This window comes from Pocillopora verrucosa, chromosome 1, assembly GCF_036669915.1.
Source record: "Pocillopora verrucosa isolate sample1 chromosome 1, ASM3666991v2, whole genome shotgun sequence".
NCBI lineage: Eukaryota > Metazoa > Cnidaria > Anthozoa > Scleractinia > Pocilloporidae > Pocillopora > Pocillopora verrucosa.
In genome coordinates, this window is record NC_089312.1 from 9,982,632 (window position 1) to 9,997,155 (window position 14,524).

Consider the following 14,524-nt stretch of genomic DNA (forward strand, 5'->3'; position numbering starts at 1 on the left):
ACTCGAAGTCGATGTTAACACTATTTTTGAGCGAGTGTTGGTGGTCAATTTACGGCATGAAGTGCCTTTTTTATCGTTTTTTTAACATCCAAGTTTTGGGACCTGTATCAAGCTTTCACCTCGCTATTCACTGTGGCTGACCTCATAATGCAGGTTTGACTGTACTTCATAGCGTGACTCAAAACCAAAGTAATGAACGATAATAACGCGGCATAAGGAAAAAGAGAGTTCGTTTTATCTTAGACCGTAGGTTAACAGTGTGGCGTGAGTGTTATGTTCTGCATCACTGATTTTCTTTTAGCTACAGTTGTTCCTTTCTTTGTCTCGAACAATTCATAAGTCCAACTTATTACACAGTGAAATAAAATGATGCAAGTCTTCTTTCTTACAAACTACCATGTATCCTAATTGGAAAGCTAATCGGTGCAACAAATTTGTGACAAACAAAAACTCCATATGAAAATGAGTGTATTGTTTAGGGAGCTGAATAACTTTTGTTGGTTTAAAAATGAATGAAAATAGCTGCTTAAATTAAGCAACCACTTAAGACTCAAAACCTGTCTTTGTCCTGTCCTGTCAAGCTTTCGCTGGACAGGCCACGTACTAATCAGAAATCTACATCCTGTACTTTGAGCGTTGAAAGAGATCTTTTCCCTGATAAATATGATGCAACTGTTCTTGATACAGCCGACTGGAATCTACGATTCGAGGTGGTGCTTGAAGCACTGTTGCACCGGCTAGACAGCGCTGACCTTGATGGAGAATAACGACCTCCTTCGGATTGCAGGTCTTCATTAGCCCCCATAGCTACGACAGAGATCTTTGGCACCATCGGCTCGTCGGGTTTCTTCGTAGTCCTCTCCGGGCCGGCACCGAAACGAAAAGAAGAGTCGGGGGACATTTGCTCCGCATAAATGGCCATTATTTTAGTGAGAAAAGACACCGATGGGGAATTATAGACACTGAAGTGCGAATACCAGCTGTACTCGTCGTCCACAGCAGCATTTTCCGAAGTTTTTGGCGAAGGGTACAAACGATTATGATTGCGTGTTATGAAAATTTCTTTCGATTTCCGGCCAACAACAGAATTTGGATGCAACTTTGTGTTGATATTTTGACTTCGCCGAATTGTGTCCGCTCGAACGGAAGTAGCATTTGCCATTGTATTTATCACCCGACGCGTTTGTCCTTTAGAATTTGCGATTACTTGTCTTTCAATAAAAGATTTTTTAGTGTCAAATGAGCAACTGAGTTCACTGATGCCGTCTGGGTTAGCGTCATCCGCCCCCCTCTCTAATTCTGTTGTGGCCAATTCTAATACTTTCTCAACTTCCTCCTTGCGTGATATCGGGTGTTTCATAATTCTCTCATGCCACGCATATTTACGCCGGCGGGCATACTGAGACTTTTCCTTGTGTTTGGTGTCTACAGTCTCTAAATTTGCACTTGAAATTTTTCTGGGTGAACTTGTCTTCCTTTTCAAGACCCTTTCGTGGTTTGAAGACGATTTCTCGCCGTTCGAAGTAGGGGTCTTCTTTGTAGGAGTGTGTTTCTTTTGAATATTCCGGGGATTAGATTGTTTCCTCTCAGCAGAGTTGTTAATCGCAGCATATTTACTTTCCTCGACACCTCGCACCCTGCCGTTCCAAGATTTCTCTTCTTTTACGCTCATAAAATCCAAAAAAGGATTCACCTGAATATTTGTTGACGAATTCCCTTCAGTCAACAGGATAGTCGCACACTCTTCATTCCCCAGTCGTTTGGCCTCCAAATAAGGTGTTCTGTCTTCGAGATTTCGAACATCTATGTCAACTTGAAACTTATTCAGTTCGCTAACTATAAATTTCACTAAAGTGGCGTTACCTGTGCGAACGGAGTGCATGACTGGAGTGTTTCCGTCGAAATCTCGTTGGTTCAAATCAACGTCCTGTTTAGCGACATTAACCAGTAGTCTAACAATATCTTCTTTGTCGTCGATGCAAGCCCTAGACAGCACATGTCGGCCCTTTTTATCAACGATGTTTACATTCGCACCGTGCTGCAGCAAGAGTTTGAGTAAGCTGTTACGTGTGCGACATTTCTCGTCAGGTAACTGCGCGGCATGCATAAGAGGAGTCAAACCCTGTTCGTCCACAAAATTCAGGTCCACTCCGCTCTCAATAAGGTGCCGAGTTTGATACATTCTCCCGTCGCAAATCGCTTCTTTAAGTCTGGTCGTAGTTGGATTGTAAGGCGCTGCTTTCATGGTGTCTAAAAGAAACTTTTCGCGAGTTTTGATCTCTTGTCGGTCCAATATAGCGCTCTTCTTCGATACAGTTGCTACACTGAGTAGCGTCAAACGAAGCAGAAAGGTTTTGTTGCCTAACTTGTCGTGGTTAGCTAACCTTTGTTTTTTTCATCCGACAGTTGCCAAGGAAATAATAGACCGCACAAGAGGCATTCCGATACGCAACGATAAACCTCGTCAAACAAAAGACGTTTTCAGTTTTATAATGAATTTAGATGAGTTAACTGCTGGGTAGCCTAATTGAACTTTTGTAAGCTAAAACAACAGCTCATCATAAAACATCGGGTCATTAATAACAATCATATGATGTTTAATTTAATATTTGAGATAACTTTTGTCCTTATTGACATCTTCTACCCTATTGAGTAAAAAGAACTGACTGAAAAACAATTTAGGGTCTCGTAATAGAAAATTATCTTCATGACAGGATGAACGCAATGAACTACGTAAATATAAATTGAGTTAATGAATCATAAAATTGAGCTGGAGCGAAACCCTCCATAACCCGATTTCGACCTGTTTCTTTTTTTAATCTTTATAGTTAATCACTGAACGGGGCCTCAAGAAGACACGTAAAAACCAGCTTGTCAACTGAGAACTGAAGCGTTCCTGTGAAACGATAGTAGAATTCACCCGCTGACCACCAAAACATTGTTACCACTACCGTGACTATATTCTGCGTTAAAATCTTTGTGTGCACTCCAAAATGAAGTATATTGCGCCCATCTGTCTATTTTGACAATGCGGGAGGCTCGTTGACGACTAAAGATCTGACAGACAGACAACAAATTTTCAGCATTCAGGGGCTAAAAACCTCTAACCAAATGATAGAAAACTCAAAAGAAGTAATTATAAGCATGTCAGACGAAAGAGCCAAACAGATGAAACTGGAATCCAAACGCAATTCAAGATGGCTGCTTTATTTTTCTTTTTGAGTCGTGCTGTGCCATAACTTATGACTTATCTACCTTGAGAACAACTTAAATAGTTCTTTTTGAATATCACTCTTAAAGAAGGAATAGAGAACTGGATTGACAGCAGTGTTGGCAATCAGCACCAGATAAACCATATATCTGAGCGTCCCTGCGAAGGGACATAAATTAGTGAGAAAGCAGAGACAGCGGTAATTCCCTCCGAGGTACGTGATATTGAAGGCGGTCATCACCAATATGATCAAAACGGTGGAACTCCTGTGTTGCACTCTGAATACTGCAGGTCGCTGGATGTTCTGTCCACTCATGTTCATAGCATGGTTATGGCGAACTTGAGAAATCAGTTCCCGTGTCTGGCGGTTGACTTTCCAGGCAATGCGAAGGAGATGAGAAGTCGCAGCGACAAAGATAACGAGGGGCAGAATCTGGAAAATGAGCACTCGGGATATTTCCACGAACATGGTAAATGTCGGATTGTGATTGTAGGTGAAGATGGAAGGCAAAAAGAAGAGTAGAAATGGGCCAGTCCAAGCCGTAATAATCATTGCCCAAACAGTTTCTTTCGTCATGTAAGATATGTACCGCAAAGGCTTTGTGATGGCAAGGAAGCGGTCGACCGTCATGGCGAAGAGATTGGTGTTGGAGCAATACAAGAAGGCGAAGCTGACCTTGAAAAAGAGACCAGCATGGGTGAGGTCGACGGTGTAGAAGAATTTGGCGCCGAACAGGGGTGGAAAGAATGCTAACCCTGCACACAGATCGGCCACAGCCAGCGATAAGATAAACCAATTGGCGGGGGTATGGAGACGAGGTTTTGTCATGACGAGGTAAATCACAAGACCATTGCCGATCACAGTGACTAAAATTAGAACCCATCCACTCACCCAAAACCACATATCAGGCATGTCAACTGACCGAAAAAGAGCAAACAAAAATGATATAGAATCTCAAGATCTTGCCATTTGTTTGATTATTTCGTTGCGGAGAATCATATGAAAATCAATATTTCCACATTTTTGTCATGGTTCACACTTCAGCTGTACATACTGATTATCAAGATGAGTGGAGCGGACTAAATTTTGCGTAAGAACTGCTAACTACACGTTGATCGCAAAAGCTCAAAGCTGTACCGTATAATTTGCCCAAAAAAAACATTTTTTTTCAGAAATAAGTGGAATATTCTTCTAGAATAAGTCATTCCAAGTGTGTTTCATTTAAGGTTTTGCACAATGTTACAGCCAGCATTATCAACGAGGTATTTTCACCCGCATCAAAATTTGTCCATGGTTACTAGAATCAGTCCCGAGCAAATTTGAGAATCATGCAAGAAGGTTTGAGTGTATGGAAAGCGTTCGAATCTGGCAGATTAGGCTAATTCGTTTCAGTTTAACACGAACTTTTTACGCAACCCTGGAACGCCTTCAGTTGTTTACATATCAGAAAGGAAGCCTTTCTTGTCAATTTTTCCTTGAGGAAAACCTACCTGATAGTGCTTTTGATTAAAAAGCTGGCTGATTTCTGCTGTTAACTGCAAAATTTCGCTCTGCGACTAACTTGCGGCGGCTAATTTCGCACTTTTTGGGGGCATTATCAAGCGAGCTTCACAGAAGCCGGCTTACTGTGATTTCTTCTCTCGCTATCATGAAAATTTCGTCACTTAAGTCGTGTCTTAGTGAAAACCAATGGAAAATCGTAAAAATGCAAACGACTACCGAAGGTGATTAAAGTTTTCTTTGAAACGCAATTGCGCGCGGTGTTCCATTTAACAAGGCTTAGTTATTGAACTGAGTAACTGCAGTTTTTAATAAACTGTTAATTGATGGTAAATTAAAATCTGTCGCGTATTTCTTTGAAAGCAATCGAAACACGCAGCAAATTGGCCGTCATGTAAAACGGTTTTAATAAAATTTTGCGTCTTTTCGATCGAAGGTTCAAGATGGAACCATTCCCATAGAATATATCTATTACCTTTCCTCATTGAACTTAATTGTCTTAATCATTCTTACACAGAGGGACGTGTTCCTAAGACGCTGCAGATCTGTAATTGACACCATTATGGTATACCTAGCCAGTCGATATCTTCAACTGAATAAAGAAAATGCGGTTTTTCAGTTTTGGAGGGTCCACTTGAAAAGAAAAATTGATCAGAATAACAACCAATGTCGGTTTCAACTTTAAATGTGTGAGTAGCAAATCAAAATCTATTGCATCATTGACTGAAAGTCGCCGCAACCGGTTCAGTTTAGAATTGACCGTAATTTTAAAGCAATCTGCCAACTCTGTGGCGTCTTTTCGATCAACGTAAACAGTTTTCTGAATTTTCAAGGTTTAATTTCAATCATCACAAATAACCTTCAACTTATTTCGTTTTGTTTATCACTGAAAAAAGTTCAGTTATCTTTTATGTAAAATTTGAGCTATTACCTAATGCATACTGAGGTCTGCGTTTCGGCATCCACAAGTTTCAGATACCTTTTATCTTTAACTTTTAAGTAGTTATCATAATGATAATCAGTATTCAACTGAAATACCAATCCTATTATCATGATAAAAATTTGTTCTCCTCGTCAAGAAAGAAAAGCATTGAAACCAACAAAATCACGAACTTTGTTCATTGACAGTTCAGTGAGGAAACCATATAGTCAACAGTGATATCAATTCACCACATGATAATGAAACAATTTTTTTGTGTTTCTTTACTATGGTGCTCGTTTCGAAATACGTCATTTCCATGTTAACTATAGCTTATTAAAACCGGCTGTATATTTAAAGTCAATTCTGTTTAGGCCTCCCAAGGTGAGCTTTCCAGATTATTCATTTTAAAGAAATGACACGTCAGCGATGTTTACTTTTCAATTAGCTGCGACTCAAAGCACCAATCGGGTAAGCTGTCTCTTTGGTCATCTCACGGTCTTTGTTTCGACAGCAGCTGTGTCTTATTTCTATTAGAAGCCGACATCTTTTTCTCTCCTGATAAAAACTCCAACTTAAATTTGCCAATTTCACGGTTGCATGAAAAGGCTTGATTACCATGCGGCTTTGCTTTAAATTTTGTCTTTCAGATGAACGCCGCTAATAAGTGAAACGACGACCTCCTTACTACAACGGAAAGCCATTTTGATATCAACCATTTCTAAGAGCTTTTTCGTAAACCTCTATTTTGGGCTGACGATCTGTATCCAGATAAGTGTTTGCGGTAGGCCTAATTTAACAGAAAAAGTACTGGTTTCAAATTACTTCGGCAAAGTTTGGACGGAACCTACGTACACTGCCTTCCGTTTGATGCACACGTGAGTAGTGAGCGTAGTGCATGCTCTTTTAAGTGGTATCGGTTACTTATTAATCCCGTTATTCAGTTGAGAATTAAACCTGACCACAGTTCCCGAGCATAATATCAGCTTGTTTACGAAGACGGTGTAAGTGCAAACTTTCAAGTCTTAGCTCGATAACCGGGCTGGGGTATTCATCGGAGATCATTTCAACCACGGTTACAATCTTGCTGATCAGACTCAAAGGCCTGACGGTTAGTGCACTGGACTCCGGGTCGAGAGGCCTGGGTACGAGACCTGCTCAGTTCATTGTGTTATGTTCTTAGGCAAGACACGTGACTCTCGCAGTGCTCTCTTTGTAGGAGTATAGATGGGTACCTACGAATTGTCAAAAAGACGTGACGAAATACCGGGGTTAACTGTGATGGATTAGCATCCCACCCCCTTCCCTGGTCCCTTCATGCTACAGAAACCGGGATAAATAAAATTCTGGCTTAATGGGCCACTTGGTCGAAGTTCAGACCACTTTCCTTTTCCCTTTTTTAACCAGGTTGGCTCGCCTTTTTTTACGAACGAACTCACTTTTTTTACAAAAGAGAGAGGCCAGGCGAGAGCTCGTAATCCGCCTTAGCCTTTGTTAAACTGCGATCTTTTTTTGTAGATAGAGGGGGGTATCAGATTACGGACTTAGAGAGCAATTGAAGTTCACAGTCTTACTACAAGCTTTCTTACGATTCCAACCCTTTTGGGAACTAACCTTTATTATGCGCATGCGCCAGGATGCAGGCAAGTTTTCTGCCAGCGGTGACCACTACCGTGTGGACAAGGAAATTTTTGTCCGTTTCTTAAACAGAGGAGTTAAACTTTTGCCGAAATTCCTGAATGAAAATGATTTTTTTTTAATTTACTAGCAAACAGTGAGCGGGGCGTTGATCGACATACTGACTGACTGATTGGAACATTCAATTTCAAATCGTCCAAGTTAAGGTACATGTCTAATATTGCAAAGGATAAAACGTTCCCTAAGCGATGAAACATTGTTATGTAGATATATTTAATTCTGCAGCGTCCCTTTTAAATTTCAAAAGCAGCTCATAACCGCATCACTGATCCTTGGAATTCCTTCTTAACGGATTTCATTAAATCTTTTTTTTTTTTTTTCGTTTGTGCGTTTCAACTTGAGATTTAAAATCATCTCCGGTAATCGAAATGAAAATCGTAGTGAACCGACTTCTGTTTGTTGTATCTGATAATTTTCACTTCGCACTTTCCACTGAGTCCTTCGACGCGCGCATAGCCACTTGGGTTGAGCCCTCGATCTCTTCACGGTTGATTTGACGCCAGCGGCATTGTAACATAGCCTTAAAGGTCCTGCGGAAGTCCTTGTTAAAAGTTCCATAGATGAGTGGATTACAGCCAGAGTTTAACATGGAGAACACTTCCGCTGCCTCGATAGCAAGAGAAGAGACACAGCTATGACATACACAGTAAACGATGAGCATGACATTAAGCGGCCCCCAACAGAGGATGAACACTCCAACAACAACCGCAACCGATAGAGTAATTTTACGCTCTTTTTCCAGCTTCTTACGGCGTTTTTCTTGTTCACTTCCACTAACCTGCAAGAAACAATTAACGTTTTGCCCGAAAAATCACCAGTTTACAGGATTATTATCCCAATACCTCATCCAGACTGATTCTATTAGATTTGATGTAATTCCTACACACTTTGAATAAAAAGATGCTGTGTGCAGTAGACGATGGTAAGAATAGGGCTCTCTGAAAAAGCTATCACCAAACGACCACGCCCTCCTCGTTACAGTCTCCTCACGACTATTACCTGATCGTAACGTATAACGCATTTAATGTTCTTAACAATTATATTTCCATATAATTTATGCAAACCTTCAAATTATGAAGAAAGGAAATGCGGAGTAAAAACATTTTTCATGGCATTTCCGCCCCCCACATAGGGTTAGACGGGGCTAAAATATAGTTTTCAATTTATGTATTATACGTTCCTCTTTTGTGTCCTAATGTGGAGGTCTGGATAAATTTGGAAATGGACTGCTGAATCACCATGATTCAGTGGTTAACACCTGAGTTTTTGTCATCAGAATCATCACTCAAATATGTACAGTGTTTTAAGATGTTTTTTTGTTGCTGTTGTTTTCTTGATTATTTTTTGCTTTCCAATCACTTGTAAAATCGTTACCACTTAAATTTCTACACATTTTGTTCCTCCTCAGGTTAATTTTCTTTTGCCTAATGTATTTGTATGTTTTTTACTGTTTGTTTTGGTTACGAAGTTTATTTTCCGCACTGCATCCTTGCAAACAAAGAAGCAACACATCTTACCGTCATAACGGCGATTTTCTGAGCCTGCTGTCGAGCTACTTGGAATATCTTACAGTACGCCAGACATGTGATGGTCAGTGGTGTCAGGCACACGGTTATATGCAGAAAAAGAATAAAACTGGGAGCGAGGTTCAGGTGATACTGACAAAAGCCTCCCTGGGAACGAAGCCGGACGTCCCGCCAACCAAGGAAAGGAAACACAGCCACGAGCACGGACAAAGTCCAAATGAAGGCTATGACGTAAGCGATACGTCTTGCGGTGACGATAGCGTGGTAACGAAGAGCGTTATTGATTGCTGCAAAGGGAGCAGGCACGGTGAGTATTGGAACCTTGAGAGAGGGGATTGGGGTGGAGTGAAAGCATATCTTTGACGTCTTTAGAGATGGGATCTTATGGTTCGTATGATAAGCAAAAATTCTTCATTAACCACCTTGGCCCTTTAACCCCAAGAGTGATCAGCATCGAGCTTCTCCTTACAGTATCAGTACCAAACAACACATGAAGGTTATGAGAATATAGCAAATAAGCACCAACTGAAAAAAAGCTATTAGTTGATATACAAATCTTCATGTCAGTAACATGGGAAATGTGCAGATCGCAGCATGGAGAATATACATACTGATGTTGGACTATGAAGGCTATAAAGAGATTAAACGAAAGAAACGTTTAGAGAAAAGAGAAGACGAGTGGCTAAAAAATTTGATCTTTCTATTTTAAAGAAAACTTTTTAAAAAGCGACTCATGTGTCCCATGAGCGTCCAATTACAACAGATTTCTAAAGCAGTCACGCTCAACTCTAGACGATAATTTTATTTCGAAGACTGACTGAGAACTTCTAACAAGAAAACACTCATCGCTGTACCCAACCGTGTTTTTTACGTCATAAAAGGCGCAAAACCTTTCCTCCCTCTTTGTAATTAAAGTATTTAGGTCCTTATTTGAATGCAAAAAAATGGCCAAGGATCAATTTTTTTGGTCACATTCAAATATGATTGCGGACAACTTGTTTACAAGGGAAGAGAAGAGAGCACAAAAGAGAATTTTATACATAATAAATGGATATTCATATTTTGTGTGGGGAATTTAAACCTTGAAGCCAAAGGGAATACTACACTGTGTTTTTGGTAACAACGCCTTCCTTAGTAATACATAATTAATATAAAGTCCAACAAGTTAATTTAGTGTTTTTAGCCTTCTCACCTAGATATCTATCCAAGCTAATGAATAACAAATGAAGACACGAGGCGCTCAGGAACACCTCAGTAAAGAAGATCGTTGTGTTGCACAACTGCTTGCCATAGTGTAGATTTGGCCCGTATATCTGTGTCAAGGAAATAAGAGGGAAGATCACCAGACCAACAGGCAAATCAGCAAAGGCCAGGCTCACTATCAGAGCATTGGTGGCGGAACGGAGTTTCTTATTAATAACAACTGCTAATATGACGAGACCATTTCCTAAAAGAAGTAAAAAAAAATGTATGAAACTGTTGCAAAACATGCAGAATCGGAGAGATATTTGCTAATTATGAACGTTGTTAACCCAGGACGATGTTGTTGAGAAGAATGTCGCAATGCTTTTCAACCGTGCTCACAGAAGACCGTATTTACTCGAAAAAAAACGTCGCCTCCGACTAAGCGTTTCCCTCGAGTAAGCGCCGCGTTTGCCATAGAAAAGTTAATAAGAGCTGTCTCTGGTCTCGATTCGGTGCCTATTCGAAGACTTTTTTTACAAGCTTTAATGTTACATACGCAGTTGGTTATGTCGAGAGAACAATAAGCAAATACTTTTCAATGCACAGATTCAGACTTGGAAGAGTGCGTACCTTAGATCAAGAATGAGCCAGTGAGATCGAAATGGAGTGAAGACACCTCTGGTAATGAAATTGAAAAATGAGGGAAGAGACGGATGGTGACAATTAAAAGACACCTCTGTAAGGCTGTAAAATATACCGTTTAATTAACATACAACATTTTTTTCTTCGTTGAATCCAATTTTTGAATAAGCGCCACCCTCAAATAAGCGCCGCACTTGAGGAGAAAAAAATATCACGTAAGTGTCAAAACGTTTATTCGAGTCTATACGTTAGACCTAAAAGTGTTTCACAACGTTTTGTACTTCCGCGGTTTCGGTCATTAGTAGATATTAGAAATAGACGTTTTTGTCAAAGAGGCCTCCCCAGATGGGCTTTAAGATGGGTGATACTCTAATCCAACCCAAGCCCCCCTCTACCAGAAGAAAGGAAGCTGCATTTGCATGCATAGATGTCAACGTTTCCAACAGCTGAAGAACGCGATTCACATTCTGGCTGGCGCTATGTTTTTGCGTGTCATTTATATAGAGGTTCAAGCGCCAAATCGCCACGCTTGGCTTTATTAAGAAACAATTGATGGATTATACCACAATGGTGGAATCCTTAATCGACTTTCGTTGTAGATCAAATTTGCCGAGATCGGTGTTCAAATCGATTGATGAAACAGCTTTGAAAAGAACTACCCAATGTTTCGTTTGAATGATAAAAGTTAGAGTTTTACCATGAACTTATTTTCTGATAATCGTTCCTCTAACTTACCATCGCAGATCAATAGAACGAACCTTTTGAAACTTGCGTTGTAAACCTTTCCAACTTAAACTTTAAGACTTGAAATTCTCTTCCTTACACAGCTCATGAAATAAAATATATTTTACCGAGTAAATTTCAAGAAAAATTCCAGCGATTCATGATTCTGCAGTTTAATTCACACTCAGATCTTTGCTACAAGAAAAGCTGTTTTTGTTGAGTTTTGGTTGCCGTGGTTAACAAAACTAATGAAAATAATGGCTTCTGTATTGCGATATTAATAATCCACCACTATTATTCTCGCATCAAGGAAATTAGGAAAGGCCACAAACGGTTTACACATCAAATTAGCAATGACTTAAATTAAATCTTTAGATATGTGGGCTTTGCTGAAATTTAAAAGCTCTGATGCCAAATTTCATGAGGTCTTCATCATCTCTGATTATCTTTTGGAATAAGAAAAAGGAAGCCAAAAAAATAAATAAATAAGTGCTCTTTTAGCCGTTTTAAAGCTGTTAGATGTTATTCTAAAGGGTTTCACATATTTTGTCATGGATTTGTCACAAAAAAATCGCGGTTTCTTAGTTATATTACCTTGTTATTTTCTTATTTACACGCTACCAACGAAGCCTGCGCTGGAAAAAATAACTGCGAACTAAACAACTTGAATTCGTTTGAGCTCAGACAAGAATTATTAGGTCACGCTCGAATACTTACGTTAAAATAATAAGTGGATTTATTGAAATGCAAACTACCCCAGAGAGAAGTGTTTTTAGTCATCGATTGAAAAGCCCAACAACTGTATTAGCCTTTTATTGTATCCTGACAATTATACATCCGCGCGAATATATCGAGAAATTAAATCTGAAACGAATGGAGGGCCGTTTTCAATCAAATTGAAGTCTTGGAGAAATTATTACCAAATATTTTACGCGACTCTTTGAATGAATCAACCAAAAAATAATTTTGATCACTACTGAAAAAGGGTAAAAGATGTCGTGGATAATTTGCCTCTTTGGACAAACATTTTAAAGCAAATAAAATGAACACTCTTATGTAGATCGTCAAACCCATTTCTTCCGTCCCGAAAAGGTTAAAAGTGTTTAGAAGGGCCTCCCCAGAAATATAGCTTCTCAATCAGACCAGGCCATATTATTTCTCTCGGGTATTTTCACTCAAAGAGTCATTTCAGTGTTGAAAAATACACAATTGTGGAAAATTAAAGATCAAAACAAAGTGCTCCGAGTGTTGCTGGCGAAGTTGGTCGACTCGTTTATTCAGCCGAGTTAGAAAGTCAACTCGTCATACATTGTGAAGTGTGATCACAGGGGATGAATTATTTCCTTTCAAAAAACCATAAACTTATATTTTTAGAACATATTCTCTCAATATTTAATCGAGAGTTAAACAAATGATCGTCCACTGTGTGACGACTTCGTTGGAAAATTAATTCCTCTTTTCGCTGAAAGTCATTCTAAAACTTTTAAATCTTTACTAAGCGATAATCAAGTTATTTACTTCATATTTCGGCAATTTTTTCTTTCGCCCTGTTCGCACATGTCGTAAATTTAAAACTTTCTTAAGCAGTTAAGTGAAGAACTTACCGAATACAGTTAGAGGGAGAGAAATGATGAAAGCAGCGTAGAAGAGAATTTTTAGTTCGAGCGGGTGGTGAGATTCGTAGGTCCTCTCTATAGTTGAATTGGCCATCAGGTTTTCACTTGGTTGGGTGATCAGATGGCGTTTCACAATGCAAGTCTCCAGGCGGGCAGAGTATATGACATCAAAGAGGATCAGGGTACTAGAAATTGGCCCTACCGACTTTTAATATCGGAGATGTCCTTTAAAAGTAAACAACCTTTATTATATCAATAAGAAATGTGATGTCACACGGCGCTTTGTTCGGCTGTCTCATTGAATGAGTGATTAAGACTTCTGCTTGACAATTTTAAAGGAAATGCAAGTTATGCTGGACACAACTTTCAAATAAGAAATAGAAACGTGATATCTTGCGATTGTTTTTAGAATCGTGATCGAAGTCTGCAGCTCCAGAATCACTAAAACACTCCTGATCTCTTTACATGCATTGACGTGCCCAAATTACTTCTAATTAGAAAAAAACCGTTGATCGATTTCAATTTTGCGTTCCAAATTGTAACGACCTCATTCAATTCGTATCAATTTCCAAATCAATAATAGCTTCAAAACAGCACACTAACTCATCCTAAATGAAAACTTGCAAGGTGACAATGGTCCGTCCCACTGAGGCAGATAACCACATGCAACGTTGTAAAAGGTAAATATTAAAATTAACACCCTAATCGGAGATTTTATTAGTTTTTACAGGTGTTTGCAATACACCATTAATTGTTTTTTTTTTTTCAGTTAATAAATCTATCTGTGAAATTGAGATACTGTATGTCTTACGCTGCTAAGGTTATCATCCCTTTCTGGTAAAGCGCGCTTTGTTACGTGTAATACGAGACACTGAAGTAGCAAAATAAAGCAGAGCTATGAAAGAAATTATTAAGGGTTTTCTATTTGATTTAGACGCTCAACATCCGCTTTCTTCAGAATGAAGATTTGCAATTAGCGGAATCATCAAGTCCTTTAGAGAACGCGCTGCTTGTAGTCGCAAGAGAAAGCTAGCATGTCTTAAGTATGCGAAAAAAAACTTCTCACTCGTTAAAGTTGTTCAAAATAAGAAGTAACAGCATATTAAGAAACGAAGTTAAACTTTGAGACAAGTCGACATGTAATGCACATGGATGAAGCCTGTCAAGCAGTGGTCCTGTGATACTTCAGAAACGTTGTACTCAGTGTGCAATCACATTTTAAAATCAATTTTTAACTCCTTGGGGTGACTAGCATCTAATTTGGCTTTACAATATTACCCCTGAACCAAACATGAAGGTCACGAGCGTAAGGAAAATGATCGCCAACTACAGAAACTCTTGACTGTTAGACAAATTCTCCTTGTCAGCACCTTGGGAGATGTATAGAGAACAGTATAAAGAATACGCATACTGATGTTAGGATGTATAGGATTAATCCGTTTCTCGCCTTCAACGACAACAGTGTGTTAACATATATACAAGTTACTGACGTTGCACCAACAA

At 39.3% G+C, this 14,524-nt stretch overlaps 3 protein-coding genes across 3 annotated transcripts; all 3 read right to left on the reverse strand.

The window, feature by feature from the left end:
• Positions 1 to 213: 213 nt before the first annotated feature.
• On the reverse strand, positions 214 to 2,374 carry LOC131795013 (ankyrin repeat domain-containing protein 18B-like). Its single transcript, XM_059112577.2, has one exon. It carries the CDS (start codon positions 2,243 to 2,245, stop codon positions 608 to 610), a length of 1,638 nt encoding a protein of 545 aa, XP_058968560.2. The 5' UTR covers positions 2,246 to 2,374; the 3' UTR covers positions 214 to 607.
• An 877-nt stretch (positions 2,375 to 3,251) lies between these two features.
• LOC131795030 (beta-2 adrenergic receptor-like) lies at positions 3,252 to 4,124 on the reverse strand. The gene has a single exon (XM_059112604.2). The coding sequence runs from the start codon at positions 4,122 to 4,124 to the stop codon at positions 3,252 to 3,254; it is 873 nt and encodes a 290-aa protein (XP_058968587.2).
• A 3,283-nt stretch (positions 4,125 to 7,407) lies between these two features.
• LOC131795025 (histamine H2 receptor) lies at positions 7,408 to 13,198 on the reverse strand. The gene is made up of 4 exons (XM_059112599.2): positions 13,010 to 13,198; positions 10,048 to 10,302; positions 8,847 to 9,142; positions 7,408 to 8,107 (listed from the first exon to the last, which is right to left on the reverse strand). The coding sequence occupies exons 1-4, from the start codon at positions 13,113 to 13,115 to the stop codon at positions 7,745 to 7,747; spliced, it is 1,020 nt and encodes a 339-aa protein (XP_058968582.2). The 5' UTR covers positions 13,116 to 13,198; the 3' UTR covers positions 7,408 to 7,744.
• Positions 13,199 to 14,524: the final 1,326 nt, after the last annotated feature.

Excerpts from the sequence above, each read along its gene's own strand:
- LOC131795013 (XM_059112577.2), bottom strand. The coding sequence starts at position 2,245 with ATGAAAGCAGCGCCTTACAATCCAACTACGACCAGACTTAAAGAAGCG.
- LOC131795030 (XM_059112604.2), bottom strand. The coding sequence starts at position 4,124 with ATGCCTGATATGTGGTTTTGGGTGAGTGGATGGGTTCTAATTTTAGTC.
- LOC131795025 (XM_059112599.2), bottom strand. The coding sequence starts at position 13,115 with ATGGCCAATTCAACTATAGAGAGGACCTACGAATCTCACCACCCGCTC. Across the intron at positions 9,143-10,047 it reads TAGCTTGGATAGATATCTAG|CAATCAATAACGCTCTTCGT; the intron begins GTGAGAAGGCTA and ends CTCCCTTTGCAG. Across the intron at positions 8,108-8,846 it reads AGAAAATCGCCGTTATGACG|GTTAGTGGAAGTGAACAAGA; the intron begins GTAAGATGTGTT and ends TGTTTCTTGCAG.